Source organism: Podarcis filfolensis (genome assembly GCF_964270895.1).
Source record: "Podarcis filfolensis genome assembly, chromosome: 8".
Lineage (NCBI taxonomy): Eukaryota > Metazoa > Chordata > Lepidosauria > Squamata > Lacertidae > Podarcis > Podarcis filfolensis.
Window position 1 is genome coordinate 73,840,488 of NC_139611.1, and position 16,863 is coordinate 73,857,350.

General features: G+C 48.1%; 2 protein-coding genes across 2 annotated transcripts in view; both read right to left on the bottom strand.

The window, feature by feature from the left end:
- The window catches only part of LOC310769055 (uncharacterized protein), a 272,930-nt gene that overhangs the window by 197,459 nt on the left and 58,608 nt on the right, over window positions 1-16,863 (bottom strand). The window lies entirely within an intron of this gene.
- The window catches only part of LOC310768786 (igLON family member 5-like), a gene marked incomplete at its 5' end in the record, with an annotated part of 132,568 nt that overhangs the window by 27,350 nt on the left and 88,355 nt on the right, over window positions 1-16,863 (bottom strand). Inside the window, 1 exon segment of the mRNA XM_083627563.1 lies at window positions 1,438-1,516. Coding sequence (XP_083483689.1) covers window positions 1,438-1,516 — 79 coding nt within the window.

Genomic DNA, 16,863 nt, shown 5'->3' on the forward strand with positions numbered 1-16,863 from the left:
TTATGCCGCATTTGACAGAGTTATTAGCCATCCCGAAAGTCACCGCCGGCTGCTATTAACGCGTTATGAGAAGGTAATTGTGCGTTGTGCCGTGAGGTGGGGGGAGGGGGAGAGGGCATATTTTATTTAAATACTGTCAAGATGTTGCGATGAAACTTTAATAGGCAGGGAGAGCTAAATGATTGAACTGCGGGACGAAACCTGCTCTGGGTTCAGACATCAACGGAAGGGGGAATGGGAGAGCAGGGTCAGGGAAAGGTCCTGCTCTCTGCTGGAGCAAAGGCTGTAGATGAAAGATGGCTGCGTCACCAGAGAGTGTGCTTCTGTTTTGCTTTGCTTGGAAGGAGCCACTCTTCCCTTACATGGGAGGTCTGTGATGGTTGGTGGTCCCTGGGCCCAGCAGGCCAACACAAGACCTGTGTACAGTGGCCTGCTAGGTGCTTACATTTGCTAATCCCCATTTCTCCTTTTACCTCAGGGCAATTGAATAAAGAAAGCCAACATGTGGGCAGCAGGCGGCTGTCCCCACAAATCTTGCTGGGCTCCAAATCCCCTGGGCTGGGAAGGAAAGGCCACAGCTCAGTTGGGAGACTACCTGCAGAGGGTCCCAGCTTCAATCCCTGGCATCTCCAGGTATTTCTGAGAATGTCGCCCACCTGGAGGCCTGGCGAGCCAGTCAGCATGGCAGTGGAGACCAAACCATGAGGGCAACTGGGGCACTGTCCCACCGATCTAAGTCTGCCCCCAGCTAGCCCTTACTTGTCTGCCTTCTTACAGTCTGTGGAATTGCTCTGCCTGTCATCTTCTTCCTTCTTAGACTCTGTGTTGCCCCCTCCAGCAGGGAGGAGGATGGGGACAAAAGTGGAATTAGTTGGCTCTGCCTGCCATTCACTTTGGCGCCATCTGCTGTTGGCCTCCTTGCCTTTTGCCCTACCAGTAGCAGTGGGCACTGCAGTGCAGGGAACGTGAAGCTAGATGGGCCAACGGGTCTGCCTCCCTATGTTCCTATCAGCCCAAGCTAGTGTGACCAGTGTTCAAAAAGGATGGGAGCTGTAGCACAACAACATCTGGAAAGCCACAGGCTCCCTATTCCCAAACACAGAGGTGTGGGGTTGAGTGGGGGCTGACATGGAAAGTCTAATAAGTTTAGAACAGGAGGAAGATATAAGTCCATACAGCTTGAGAAACTACAGCAGCCTTCCTTAACCTGAAGAGGTTTTGGACTATAAATCCCATGAGCATCAGCTAGCAGGACTCCACTGGCTAGGTTGGATGGGAGTTGAAGTCCAAAACCTCTGAAGACCACTAGGTTGTAGAAGACTTTTGTCTAGTCCATGGTAATAAATTAATGGGGAGGGCTCATCATATCATCCAGCAGGGATACACACACACATATATATACAAACACGCACTCCTTGGTCAGAGGGAGAAACTCACCTTAGTGTTGCATTGTCCCCTTGACAAACTGTGTAATTGTCAGCTGGCTGGTTAAAATCAGCACCCCGAACCAGCAGTCCTGCACAGTGAAAGACACAGAGAGAAGTTGCTGTTAGAGTGAGGCCGAGGGATTGCCATGCAGAGTGATCCAGGGATGGCAAAACAAGCAACACCTCTTTTAGAAGTGGAGCTTTTAAAGTTGTTATAAGGCCGAAACCTCTTGTCGATGTAGAAACAGGCAAGTTTTCTGAGCTTTCCCATTCTTATTATCATCCTGTAAGAATTCTGCCTGAAGAAGAGTTCTGTATAACCTAGAAATGACGCAGCCCTGCATCAACAGAGGATGATGTTCACAAAATGATTTATGATTAGATATCACTCGGCTGTCAATATATTGAGATGCTCTGAACTAGGAACGGTTGACTGCATCAGTTTCCAATTCTCTCAGTTTCTTGTTTTTTTTCCCAAATCTTAAATTTGGCTCTCCACATTTCCACATCAGTTTGTGATTTATTTATTTTTTAAGTTCCCATGAAAATTCACCAGCATTTTAGCACACATTTCTACTAATACACACATTTTTGCAAAGTGATTTCCCACAAGAAAATGTGTTCTTGTATTTATTTTCACTGCACTAAACATACTTTACCCTAGTCCATGCATTTATGTACACACAGCTTGTCTGGGTAGCTGGTCTGCAAAATTCAGACTGCTGTGCAAATTTCGAAAGATGGCTTTGTTTCAGCTTCAGAAAGTGACAATTAGGCAAGTTCACCTTTAAATGCGAAAGCAATTGAATGTCTCCCCCATCCACCCTCTGAGCTAGCCACTCTATTTTGGGTTACAATAGTAGAAAGCAACACTGCAGCTTGTTTACTTTCTAGGGTTATTCACATGGCAATCTCACAGTCTCACCCTGGACTGACAAGGAACAGAGCATGTAACCCTACTGATGCTCCCAAACCATTGCCTACAGCAGACATAGGCAAACTCCAGCCCTCCAGATGTTTGGGACTACAACTCCCATCATCCCTGACCACTTGTCCTGTTAGCTAGGGATGATGGGAATTGTAGTCCCAAACATCTGGAGGGCCGGAGTTTGCCTATGCCTGGCCTACAGTTTAGCACCCACAGGCAGGTCAAGAGACCATTTTTAGTTAAAGGAACCTTTCTTGGCTCTCTCTTTTCCCCTTCAGCACTGCAATGGTTGTATTGCATGCATGCATGCACGCACACACGCACACACACACATCATGCAAGCCCCTCACCTGCAGTTTGAAGTGGCACAGGCTAGGAATAGCATTGCCACATGATCTGCTTTTTGTGTAAACTAACTGTAAATCTCCTTTCCCATTCATTTACATCTCCTTGGGGTATTAATGACTCATTAGCATTGCTGTAGTTCTCTTTGAGGTATCATTGACTGAACAGCACTTAAGTGTGTTGAAGTGCACGGTGTGATTTCTTCTTTACCTGACAGCAGATGCAAGCATTGCATCGCTTATCCACACTGTCAATGACGCTTCTGCTTAAAGCGACAACAACCTTGACGATGCCTTCCCCTGCTCCGGCCCCAAACACACAAATATGAAGACAAGTGTCAGAAGAAGAAGTCCATTTGGCCCTGACTCATAAGATCCCCTTTCTCCAAACATTGTGCTTCTCTAAGACAAAAGGAACAGAGGCAGAAAACAGAGCGCAACAGCTCTCTGCCCACCTTCAATTCCCAGCAACTTGTCTTTGAATGCACACTCTGCCTCTGAACATTGAGGTTCCATTTAGACAGAGTGACTGCTGGATTTCCTAGCCACCTTCACCTGGATCTGACTTGTGAGATTCCACCTGTGCAAGGCAACCACTGACTGAGTATATGGCAACCACCAAGGACATTGGAGTGCCAGCTCCTATCAGAGCTGTTAAGAGAACATTTGTGAAATGATCTGACTCACGGTACAAGCCTCTCTTCCCTTCTGAATTGGGGTAGAAGGTGCATGTGCATACATAGCCTAGATTGCCCGAGGGGTCATCAACAGGAATGCCTCATCAAATGTGCCTCAGTTTTCTATCCCTGTCAAAAATCCACTGACTCTCTTTCTCCCTCTCCCAGTGATCTAAGGTCAGGAGGCTTAGAGGCTGGGCTGACAATAGCTGGAGAAAGGGTCCAAGAGACAAGTCCGTAGATCCTGAATGTCATGATGTGCAAGCTGGTCATTAACAGGTTCTGATGCTGCAGAGTTAGGAATGTCATGAGTCAGATGCCTGGCTTGACTCTTATTTGAGGGTGCTGGAGGTGTTGTTGTTGAAGCACAATGGTCCCTAGGGATGCCCAGACCCAGATTGTTGGTCATCACGAGCTTGCGATTTGAAAGCAAGCCCAGGATTTCAAAACATGCAAAGGTTGGGCAGCAGTAGTAGAGATAAACGGCACCATTTGTCATTTCCAAAGTCTGGCTCGCCCACGGCAATTCATCACTTGATATGATGACTGCTGCCATCAGGAGGCGGTGCTGTCATCAGGGCAAGAATTTGGGGCAGAAGTCAACAGAAGGAGCAGGAGAAAACACACAAACGCACACTAAAAAAACAGAGCAAGGCTTAGCTTCTCACATGCCGAAGTAACTGAAGTCAATACACATCCCAATCTAAAGTAGCCCAGGAACTATGGGCCAGAGTCTAAAATTATCTCCCTGCACTGCTGCTCAAAGGGATGAATAATTAAGGTGAAAACCCACAGAGAGACTAAAAAGAGAGGGAGTGAGCTTCCAGGCTGCCGCTATTTTGGGGTGGGGTTCAACCACATACCAGCAAATTCAGGTTGCAAAGTTATAGGCTAGCTGGGAGCTCTTGCACAGCATAACTGCTTCTCCAGAAGATCAGACATTTTTTTGCAACAGGGAAAGGGAAGGGAAAATTCACTGGGAATGCAACTGGGAATTTTGCACCCCTGCAAACAAATCAGGCCAAATGCCCATTGAATAGCTAACGTCGTTTAATCTCCCTGGATAAAATGACCAGGATGCATGTTCAATAAGCAGGTCATCTAGAAGCATCCAGATAGAGGGGAAGGTGTATGTCAAGGCTCAGAAAGCCACATCCTCTGATTTGGAAGGCCTCGAAAGAAGGCGGGGCTAGCAAACTGGGGGGAACCCAGAAAGAAGCACTCCGTGCTGCAACATTTGGTTGCGGCTCCCACTTGCCTGCTCTGCTACAAATCTATGGACCCTTCTCTTTTGGAAGGCTTCTCTTTTCTTGACTTCCTAAGACAATGACAGTTTTATACCCCTCCGGTGCTGTAGCTAGAGCAGGAAGCCCTCTGCTGACTCCAGGTTGCAGCTGCTTCCCTTCCATGGGAAACTGGAAATCAACCAGCCCTGTGACATTTTGCACATCCAAAGAAGGCTGATTGCCGAAGAATTGATGCTTTGGAATTATGGTGTTGGAGGAGACTCTTGAGAGTCCCATGGACTGCAAGAAGATCAAACCTATCCTGAACCTATTCTGAAGGAAATCAGCCCTCAGTGCTTACTGAAGGACAAATCATGACGCTGAGTCTCCAATACTTTGGCCTCCTCATGAGAAGAGAAGACTCCCTGGAAAAGACCCTGATGTTGGGAAAGATGGAGGGCACAAGGAGAAGGGGACGACAGAGGACGAGATGGTTGGACAGTGTTCTCGAAGCTACCAGCATGAGTTTGACCAAACTGCGGGGGGCAGTGGAAGATAGGAGTGCCTGGCATGCTCTGGTCCATGGGGTCACAAAGAGTCGGACACGACTAAACGACTAAACAACAACAACAAGCTCCAGGCACTGAAAACAAGGCCTGAAGCTCAGCCCTGGCCTTAGAGCACTGAGGCATTGCTCCTATCTGATATACCCAGTCACTATGCCCACCCTGCCCACATTTATAAATGGGGTCCAGGTTGTGATTGACAGGCATCAGCATCTGGGAGAGATCTGAGGGTCAAAGCTTAGTCAGCAGCCATGCAGCAGGGGACCCGACCAGCATCATTTTTATTATGGATTTATTTATTTATGTCCTCCAAGTGATTTCCTTCCACTGCCTAGCACAGTGCAGGTCATTCAATGGTGTCACCAAGCATTTGGGGGCATCTGCTGCAAAGATTGGAGCCAGGGAAAGAGGTGGAGGGATTTAGACAGAGTCAGCCCCCTATCCTCTGCCCTATGCATGAGATTTTGGTCCTATTCATGGTTAATGATGCCTCTTCACTAGAGCTATTAAAAAGTGTGTGTGTTTGTGTGTGTGTGTGTGTGTGTGTGTGTGTGTGAGAGAGAGAGAGAGAGAGAGAGAGAGAGAGAGAGAGAGATTTTCAAGCAAATTCTTCTCGCCCTATACTGGCCTGCAAAAAATCCGAATCTCTCTCTGCTCCTAATTTGCCATCAGTCATGGGCTACCTGTTACATACTCTCATAGCTATCTTTTTGTCCACAGGCTTCAAATATCAAGGACTAGCAGCTGCTCAGCAAATACCAGCAAAAACACTCGCTGTTGTGATGGACCGGTGTAGTAAAGAAAGAATCTGCATATACTAAGGACTCAGGCTGGGTTTGCATGCTCCCAACACGCAGTGCATTTTTGGTAGCTCGGCACACAGAAGAGTTGCATCTACCCCAACATGGTGGGAACCCTGTAAGTGTAGGTCAAACAACTCAGATTTGGGGTGGAGGGTAGGGTTTGCCTTTCGGTGCGATAGCACCCCCAAATTCTGTGCTTTATTTTTCCTCAAAGAGTCAGGAAAGCCGGGGGGGGGGATCCATTTAGGCACAGTGTCATTCCCTGCAAAAGTCCCCATGGTACCAAATTTGTTAGTCACAACCCAAACTCAGAACACATTTGGTAAAGTCCTAAAAATCCATTCCAGCGATTGTGAATTAAAGGGGTTGCATCCACTGTTAGTCGTACTCAGAGTCACACCCACTGACCTTAAATCGTTGGTTTGTTTCCCTAAATTTACACGCTGCTTGACTGGAAAAGCAACCACCACCCTCAGAGAAGTTCACAAAAAGAATAAAGCAATGGAATTATCAGTAGAAACAATATAAAAGCAACTATTTACGATGATCAAAAATAGGGGAAAACAGCCATAGGCTAAAAAAAAACAAAGAATACACATTCTACAAAAACAAAGAAGACACATTCTACAAAAACAAAGAAGACACATTCTACAAATTGGGATACAGGTCTGAAATGAGTAGAACTCCCTATGGAATGCATGGTGGAACACACACACAGAGATATAAAGATATCTATACAGATATCCATATAGATATATTTCCAGTTTCTAAATCCAGATTAGGAAGGTGTGATCTAATTTTGCTTGTGTGTGTTGCATGCCTGTGGAACTCAGACCAGGTAAGGCAGCCTGCCTGACCTTGCCGATTCTTAAATCTGTCCACAGATCAGCAATGCATTGTGTGTATGTCTCTGTGTGTGTGTGTGTGTGTGTGTGAGAGAGAGAGAGAGAGAGAGAGCAGGAGCCTGCCTGGGCCCCTCCGGTGAAGTGCTTGATTAAGATTCTGTCTGGCTGACGAATGGAGCCGGACACAAGTCGGAGAGGCAGACGGTTGCTTTGCATGCAGAACCAGGGAGAAGGTGACGAGGGAAGAAAGAGACATGGACAGAGATCAATCACAGCCTGCGCAAACCCCGCTAGCTCTCCTCAGCAATGCCTCGCAAGCCTCCGGCTGTCCTTTCTCTCTTTTCCTCCCCGCCACCACCAAGCCCCTCTCCGTTCCTACACAGCTTGTGCCCCACCAATCCTATCAATGTCCCTCAGAGGGCGGAGGCTGTGTGCTCCAGGTTTCTCTTTGGCCCAGCTCCCAATCCCTCTCCATCCCAGATAGCCCTCCCCTATGACAGATTGCAGTGGGCAGGTATCTAATTGGCGGCTCTCACTTGGATGTGACATCGTGTTTACTTCATGTTCTTGCTCTGGCTACGAGTGGCGACTGTCAATATCCAGCAACTGGCACCGTGGCACTCAGACAGCTTGAGGGTCACAGCAGATGCTGCTAAGCCAGCAGTCCCTCCTGGACCAGGACGTCTGCTTAATGCATGCACTTAGCACCATTGTCAGGGCCTGGAAGCGCCTAGGACACATCATGCCTCACCAGAAATCCATGCGCACGCGCACACACTCACTGACCCCGGTACCTGGTGCCAACAGGCTGTCTGGAGGAAGGGCTAGCTCCTGAGTATGAGCAGAGTTCTTTTCTTTTAACATCAAAGACAAATGGAGGGGCAGTCAATGTGGGATCTGGCAGATGTTGTGGAGGGCAACTCTTATCCTCCCCATGCTGTCTGGGGACCATGGGGAGTTGGCATCCAAGAACACCTATGGGGGTCACTCATCTTGCTTTACTGACCGATGGAGCTGACGTTTGTCAGCAGACAGTTTTTTTTCCGGGTCATGCGGCCAGCATGACTAAGCCGCTTTTGGTGAACCAGAGCAGCGCACGGAAATGCCATTTATCTTCCCGCCAGTGTGGTACCTATTTATCTACTTGCACTTTTACATACTTTCGAACTACTAGGTTGGGAGGAGCAGGGACCGAGCAACGTGAGCTCACCCCGTTGCGGGGATTTGAACCGCCGACCTTCTGATCGGCAAGCCCTCAGCTCAGTGGTTTAGACCACAGCACCACCTGTGTCCCTAAATTACCATCTAGCATATATTCAACACAAAAAACAGCAACAATTTGTTATTGACAAAGGACAGCTGGACATATAAAGAGCCCCATTACCTTCAGTAGCTAAATCCGGCCCTGTCTCCATGCCATTCATGTTTTTATAAAACTTGGTAGCTCAGGAAGAAAAGGCGGCATTGCAAACTCCACCAGGCAATGGTTTGCTAACATTTCAAGAAGGGTTGTAACTAAGAGGCGGAGCAGTGGCTGTTGGCTACAACAAGGATGCATGTTTCAAGCCTGATTCAGCAGTGGGGAGAGGTGGGGGCACATCTGCTCCTGCAGGCACCCATTGGTGACCCCTCCTGTAGACAATATTGAGCCATGTGGACCAAGGGTCTGCTGTAACTCAGTATAAGGTAGCATCCTATGTTTTGTGGTGTCGTCTCCCCCTCAATAAAGATTGGAGTGCCCCAATTTAAAGACAAAAAACAGCCTTGCTAGATCACATCAGAGGTTCATTGTTCTAATACTCCTGATTCCCATTTTTAATAAAAACGCACTCCAGATGCCACCAAGTCTAGGGAGGCCCTGTATAAAGTAATAATAACAATCAATTACTCTGAGTGGAGCTCTACGGGAGTGTCTGGTGTGGAGGTTAAAATAGATGATGTGCAATAAAACAACAACAACAACTGTTGTACTTATACTCTCCTTCCTTGGAGGTTTTTTAAAGCAGAGATTGGATGGCTATCTGTCATGGATGCTTTCGCTGAGATGATTATATGCCTCTGGATTTTATTTACTATTTATTATTATTCCATTCCTCCTTCCCTTCAAGGAGCTCAATGGGGCATCTCTGACTCCTCATTCTGTCTTCACAACAACCCTGCAAAGTAGGTTAACCTGAGAGACCATGACTGGCCCAAGGCCACTCAGTGGGCTTCATGGCTGAGTGGGGATTCAAAACCTTCTCTCCCAGGTCCTTGTACAAGAACTATTAACCGCTGCACTGCACTGGCTCTCTGCTATCTGATTTCCACTGGTGGAAAAAACATGCAAGCTTTCCTCTTAAACAGAACACACTCTCTCTCTCCATCAGACAATACCGAAAAGTCACTCGTTCCCTGGTATATAGAGGGTGACGTTACATATTAAAGCAGAGCAGAAGGTTAATATGGATGAAAAAAAATCCTCGGGGAATGATATTCTGTTCCTTGCCCTCACCCAAGAAGCAGGCATCACAGTTAATTTTGCTTCCCTTCATCTTCGTGTTGCAAATGCCCCATTTTCAGGTGCCAAGTTCCGGTATCTTTCATAGTAATGGGATATAGACAGCTGTTGCCGTGTTGGTCCCAGAGATTAAGGAGCGACAAAATGAGTTAAGCAGTGTTTTTATTGCAATGTGAGGTGGTGCCTAAGGACTCCCCTGTCTGCACTGACTGACTTTCAAGCACGATTCAAGGAGCTGGTTTGGATGAGGGATGGTGCCAGCCTGGTCCCTGAAGGGCCAGATTTGGGAAGTGGCAGGGCAGGGCAAGGCGGCAGTGTTATTGGGGCCATTTCCGAGCCACGGGGGGTCAAATGCTTGCATTCCGAAACAGGGCACGGGGTTAATTTAGCTGCCATGGGCTGAAAGAAAGAGGGAATAAGCAAAACACAGGCACCACGTCCAGCATGGAGACAAGTATGTGGCCACGTTGCCATGCCAAATACACTGTACAAGGTCTAACCGAAAGTCACTACGACTTCCCTGCTCATGGTCTGTTTGTTGTTATTTGCAAGCAGAGCTTGCAACAAGCCTTGCAGTGCAGATTGCTTCTATTCAAGAGTCTAGCTGGCCAGCAATGGTCCATTGAATTCCGCCTATTGCTTTAAAAAATAAATTTAAAAAAATTATTATTTATTGAATTTATATACCGCCTTATACCCAGGGGTCTCAGGGCAGTTCACAGAATAAAATCAAGCTATAAAACCACAAAATACATAATAAAAATAAAAACAACAACTCAATAGCTCCCCCCAAACCATATTTTGAAAGGGCATAGGATGTAAATCAGATCAACCAAAGGCCTGGTTAAAAAGGAACTTTTTGCCTGGTGCCTAAAGGCGTATAATGAAGGCGCCAGGCGAACTTCCCTGGGGAGAGCATTCCACAGATGGGGAGCCACTGCAGAGAAGACCCGTTCTCATGTTGCCACTCTCCGGACCTCTCGAGGAGGAGGCACATGAAGAAGGGCCTCGGAAGATGATTTAAGGTCCGGGTAGGTCCATATGGAAAGAGGTGGTCCTTGAGGTATTGCGGTCCTGAGCCGTCTAAGGCTTTATAGGTCAAAACCAGCACTTTGAATTGGGCCCTGAAACTAATTGGTAGCTAATCTCCTTCCACCCACAACAGTCAACATTCTGACCAGACTGGTTTGGGGATTTTCCACAGTAGCTGTAATGGTTATAGGGGTTGCTTGTGCGTAAGTTGCCGCCACTCCTGGCTAGGTTGCCTGGTTAAACCTTTTCTGTCTGGACAGCCCTTCACTTCGTGGCTGTTTCAGTCGCTAGCAGAATCCGTCAGTGGGCGTTTCTTGAACCTCTTCCAGCACAGAAGTTCTATGACGCCAAGTCTCCGCCTACTCTCCCTGCGCGGAAGTCTTCTGCGCAGGGTGGGTGTGGGTAGCGGAGGACCCGTGCTCTCCCCGCTGGTCTCCGGCGAGGAGTCCTGGAGCCCCCTCGCCGATTCCCCCATCTGCCCCCCTTTATCCCTGGTGTTACTCTGATTTCCTTCCCCAGCTGATGAGCTGCCTCTCTCCCTGCTGGGCCCTTCTCCAGCATCCCTTGGGAGCCTTGCCTCCGCCTCTGGCTCCGATGGCAGTTCCCTGACAGTAGCGTTGAACTCTTTGGACAGACAGAAGGGTTGGAGCTCTGGGGCAGAGATAGCATGGTGGGTTTGCTGAGGAGGTGGCAGATTCAGCCTCCAAGGAGTGCATCTCGGCTGTTGCCGCTACTGTGGCAGCTGGAGATGCAAGCCTTGGAGGCTGCACCGACTGTCCCTGTAGATCCAGCCACCTGAGACAGCCATCTCACCTTGCCTCATGGGAGGACCGGCCCTGGTTGCCTTTTTATCTAATCGCAGTCCTCCTCCATTTGAAGCAAACCATGAAGAATTGTACCCAATGCCCATTGAAATGGGTGGGCATGACTAACTTAATTGTTAACCATTAATTGTTACAGGTTACTCTGACTCAATTTGCCACAAGTCAGAATTGGCATTCGTTTGAAACTGATAGTGTGCACCTCTGCCTTGGTAAGCGCTACATCTAAAAGGGAGGACATAACGTGTCAAAATCTGCCATGCTGTATTTGGGATCCAGGGATCTCCAAACAAAGTGCATTTGCTCAGTATGGAGGTTGACAAGGGTGAGATAAGGAGAGTGCCCTGCCAAGGACTGGCGGAAAAGAGCCTGGCACTGCGAGAGACGAGTCCCTGTCTCCCCAGGTCTGACCTTCCTGACTCCATCAGGTAGAAATGATTATATTGACAGGCAGCCATGTGTGCCAATGGGACATGGAAGAAATTAACCAAGGAGGGGGGAATGCAAGGTTGGGGCTCTCCATACGGATGAGCAGAGGCTGGTTACTGAGCTGGAAAAACAATGCTTGGGAATGTGGTGATGTCTAACCCAGGGATGCATTGACAAGATACATCCAGATACTAAAAGTAGATTTAGGAAGTTCTAACACAGGTCACATCTAGAGATGTTGAAGAATACCTTCAGGAATGCAGCCAGGAGTGGAAATCCCTGCAACATCAGGAAATCATGCAAGTGAATACAAGTGCCATTTGCTACCACTATTTTCTTTTAGCCTGCAAATATTGTGTAATTAATTGCTTTTTTCAGTATTTCAAAGCATATTTTTCCCCTCAGAGAATTCTGGGTGATGTAGTCTGCATGCTCTCTCTCTCTCTCTCTCTCTCTCTCTCTCTCTCTCGCGTGCACACACACGGACACACACACACACACATACAGAGAGAGAGAATTCTCAGCAACTCATAGCAAACCATAGTGCCCAGAATTTCTTGAGGCAGGTATGTGCTCTGAATGTATTTCAGTGGTTTAATGCAGTGGTTTCCAATTAGCGAAGTACTGCAGACCCCCTGTTTTTCAAAAGCCAAGCCATGGGCTCCTTAATTTTGGAAAATTTTGATGTATCTATGGTAGTTTTTGTTATGCAAATGGTGCCACGGACTCCCTGGGTGGGTTACGCGGAGCCCCTGTGGTCTGTGGGCCACCAGCTGGGAACCACTGGTGTCATGTATACATCTCCTCAGTCTAGAATGTGCATGAGCATCATAAGTGGAAGAAGTTCATGTACTGAACCAGGCAATTGCAGACTGCAGCACCATCACTAGTACTCACTGGTCACCACAGAGTCTCATCTGCAGCCTACAGCCTTAAAGAGAAGCCAGGGAGTTCTTTTGGCGCAGAAGGGGAAGAAACTGTATCCTGAACATGGTTGTATGACAGAGCACATCTGCACTGGTCAAGCCAGTGACGTGCACTTGGCTCTTCACCCTAGGTTATTGGCAGTGGGGGTGTTAGCTACGGAAAAACTCTCCTTGTGTTATATTTATGCATAATGGGTTAAGGGTGCATTTTCCCACATAGAGGGCCAACTTCCATGCTGTACCCCCATTTTTCATTGGAAGATGTTATTTTATTTATAAGCTTCATAGATTACCCACCATCACATGGATCCTGGAATGGCTTACAAATTTAAAACAATCATGAACACCTTATAAGGCAATGTATTCATTATAGAACGAAATGCATTTTTTTTGTTCCATTTTTTGATTTCTTACTGTTCTTTTTAAAGAAAAGAAACCTTTCAGCAGCAGAATCACCTACCTCAACTCTGTATTTGACATACTTAAAAAAAACCAAAAAAGCTAAACTAAAAACCCACCTAAAATGTCCTGGAGGTATATATTATATATTTAAAGTGGAATGACAAGGTATGTTCCCAAGGAATAAACTCAAAGAAACCCTGCTGTAGGCCTGTGTAGAGAGCGCCCTGCTGAATACTGAATTCAGGCTCTACACAGGTGCTGGACATGAAAGAGGTTTATTAAGCCAGACAAAGACCTCCTCAGTCCATCTCCCTTGCCAATAACACATCAGGGCCACAGTGAACTCAGCACACTAAATATTGACCCCGTTCAGCACAGCATAGCCCCACTCCTGACTCGCCCGCAAGAAACAAACCAACAAGGGTTGGGAAGTGGCTCTTGATTTAAAGGAGACACTAGTGACCCTTCTGGGGATGCTTACCATCAAAAATAGGCGATGACCCAAGCTAAGCGGAGGCAATAATCTCAGGGTTCTTGGCAAGGAGGGTTTCAGGACCACGGATAGCGATCCGGTTGGCAAGACGAAGGTGTGTCATGGAGCAACTGGCAGGTGCTTGTAGCATGGGTGGTGCTAGTGCCCATTGCAATTGGCAGAGCAGAAGGTGGGGTGCTCAAAAGTAGACAGAGGTAGTGCCAATGGTAGGCGGGGGGTGAGAGCCAATGAGAAGCAGAGCCAACTACTGTATTTTTCGCCCTATAGGACGCACCGTCCCATAAGGCGCACCTAGTTTTTTGGGGGAGGAAATAAAGGGGAAAAAATTATTCCCCCCCAGGCACGGGGTTGGGGAGGGGGAAGCCCGAGCTTCCCCCGACCCCAGCCCCCAGAACAGGCAACTCTCCGCAAGCCGTGGGAGCCCAGCGCCGGGCTCCCGCGCCTCGCGGAGAGCTGCGCGAAGTCTGGGCGTGCTGAGCTCGGTGCGCCCAGCCTTCGGCATGCATGCAACTCTCCACAAGCCACGGGAGCCCAGCGCTGGGCTCCTGCGCCTTGCGGAGAGCTGCGCGAAGCCTGGAGAGCGAGAGGGGTCGGTGCACACCGACCCTCTCGCTCTCCAGGCTTCAGCGAAAGCCTGCATTCGCCCCATAGGACGCACCCACATTTCCCCTTCATTTTTGGAGGGGGAAAAGTGCATCCTATGGGGCGAAAAATACGGTAATTAGCATTTCCTCTCCATCCTCCTGTAAGGAAGATCACTGAGACTGAGACTTGGGAGGAGGAAGCATATAGGCTGTGTCATGCTCCTGGGCTGGTTGTAAGTCAGAAGACAGACAGATGGGAGCTGGTTGAAGTCAGGCTGAGGTTGGTGGAGCAGTGCTCCACTCCCCCTAATAAACCAGCCTCCACTGCTAGGTATTCCTTGTTCTGGTCTGGAGCCATGACACTGTCACATTCCCTGTTCCTTTCATTCTGTGCATCTCTTAGAATGTGGAGATGCATGGACTGTTTCAAGCCCACTCATATATATAGGACCATAGAAACATAGAATTGTAAAGTTGGAAGGGACCCCAAGTGTCATCTAGTCCAACCCCCTGCAATGCAGGAATCTCAGCTAAAGCATCCATGACAGATAGCCACATGGGGCTTGAACCCATGACCCTACTGGGGAATGGCATTGAGATAAAATTATTGCTTGTACATTTTTCTGCAGAACAAGCTCCTGTTATAGGCACTGGACTAGGGGTCAAGCAACCCTTTCCCTATCCCATAATATATCCCCTTACTTTTTAGCCTAGCCTATCCTTCTTTCTGCCAACCTAGCAGTTCGAATGCACGTCAAAGTGCAAGTAGATAAATAGGTAGCACTCCGGAGGGAAGGTAAATTTCCGTGCACTGCTCTGGTTCGCCAGAAGCGGATTAGTCATGCTGGCCACATGACACGGAAGCTGTACGTCGGCTCCCTCAGCCAATAAAGTGAGATGAGCGCCGCAACCCCAGAGTCATCCGTGATTGGACCTAACGGTCAGGGGTCCCTTTACCTTTACCTTTAGCCTTCTTTCACTGCACTCAGAGCTATGTGCAGAGTCTCCCAGCATCACAACAAGCCTGTTAGGTAGGCTAGGTTGAGAACGAATGATTGGCCCAAGGTTAGCCACTGAACTTCATGTCTCACAGTGCATGCTAATAAATGTTTTGTTGTTGTTTAGTCGTTTAGTCGTGTCCGACTCTTCGTGACCCCATGGACCAGAGCATGCCAGGCACTCCTGTCTTCCACTGCCTCCTGCAGTTTGGTCAAACTCATGCTGGTAGCTTCGAGAACACTATTCAGCCATCTCAGTAAATGCCACTGAGTAGTTCAATGGGGCTAACTCCCCAGTAAGTGTGCACAGGGTAGCAGCTACAGCGGAGATTTAATCCCTGGCCTTTCTGGTCCTAGCCTGGCATTCAAACCCCTAGACCACAACAAATGTCTTTATTCCCACGTTACAACCTGGAAAAAGCCATCAAAAGCCCTGCAACTGTTGTTTTCTCCTCTCTGCAGTAAAAGAATTGAGTATGTTCAATTCAGAATGCAGAACTACAATCTGAATGAAAAGGCCAGTCTAGGACATCCATGAAAGTTTATGGCAGGCTCCTTGCATGTGGTGCCCTCCAGACATCACTGGACTTCAATTCCCATCATCCCTGACCACAGGCCATGCTGGCAGGGGCTGATGGGAGATGAGGTCTAAAGCAGCTGGAGAGCACCAGATTGGGGGAGGCTGCTCTAGGAAAACTCCTTTAGTCATGCCCATTGCTCGAAATACCTGAGGATGCCCCCTGATTTTTGTCCTTGGTTGGATGACTAAACCCCAAAGTTCAGAGGAGTGCAAATTTTGGAAGATACTTCAGTTCATATATTGTAAGTATGAATCGGACAGGTTTCCATTAAAATCATGAGCCAAGCTTCTCCCCTATTCCAACCTCCAGCTGCTGCTCCACAGCTCAGGCATGAACCCTAAGTTGCGGGTAAGGAAGCTGGGACTCTGGAGATATTGATGGACTACAACTACAACTCCCATCAGCCCTGACCATTGACTGTATTGGCTGGTGCTGATGGAAGTTGGAGGCACCCACATTGGCTGCCCCTGATTTAGGGCTTCGAAAGCAGTAACCAAAATATTCCATTAAACCAAGGAAGAGACCAATAGCCAAATGCAGCTGGAACAATTGAGATCTCACATCATGTTCCAGAGGACTTGGTCAAAACTTCGACAGCCACATTTTGAACCAGCTGCAGATGCAGAAATAGACTTAGGGAGGGTATGGGGCAGTTTGAGGAGCCCCCATTTTCTCCCCCCCCCCAAGCTGTTAAGCCTCTCCCCCCCCTTAACGCTGCTCTTCTCTGGCATTCACTTCACTGGCTCCGGCTAATTAGAATGATTAATGGTGCCTGGGAATTATGTAAATTGGAGTGAGGTGAATTTGAGAGGCAGCGGGAAGAGGGTGATGTGGTGGTGCTGAGAAGTCAGGCCTGGGAGGCTTTGCTTTAAGTCGCAGGGAGGGAAAGGAGGGTGTGGGCTAAGGTTGTCGTTTTTTCTTTCCTCAGTTGCCTTCTGGGAAAACCCTTGATTTCCTCCAAAGCTCACAGGGGAACAATGGCGGAAAATGTCAGTAATGGTGGGCATACTTCACACACACACACAGAGAGAGAGAGAGAGAGAGAGAGAGAGAGAGAGAGAGAGAGAGAGAACGCTTGCCAGCTACATTAGTGGATGCTTCCTGACATGTGAAGCTTGAGGGAGGGTTGGCCAGGCCTCAAGCTGAGGAAACTGCGGCCCTCCAGATGTTGTTTGACTCCAGTGCCCATCAGCCCCAGCTAGATTGGCTAATGGTCAGAGCTGAAGGCCACACGTTCCTCACCCCTGATTTAAGGCATGCTTTCACAGAACATTCCTGCCA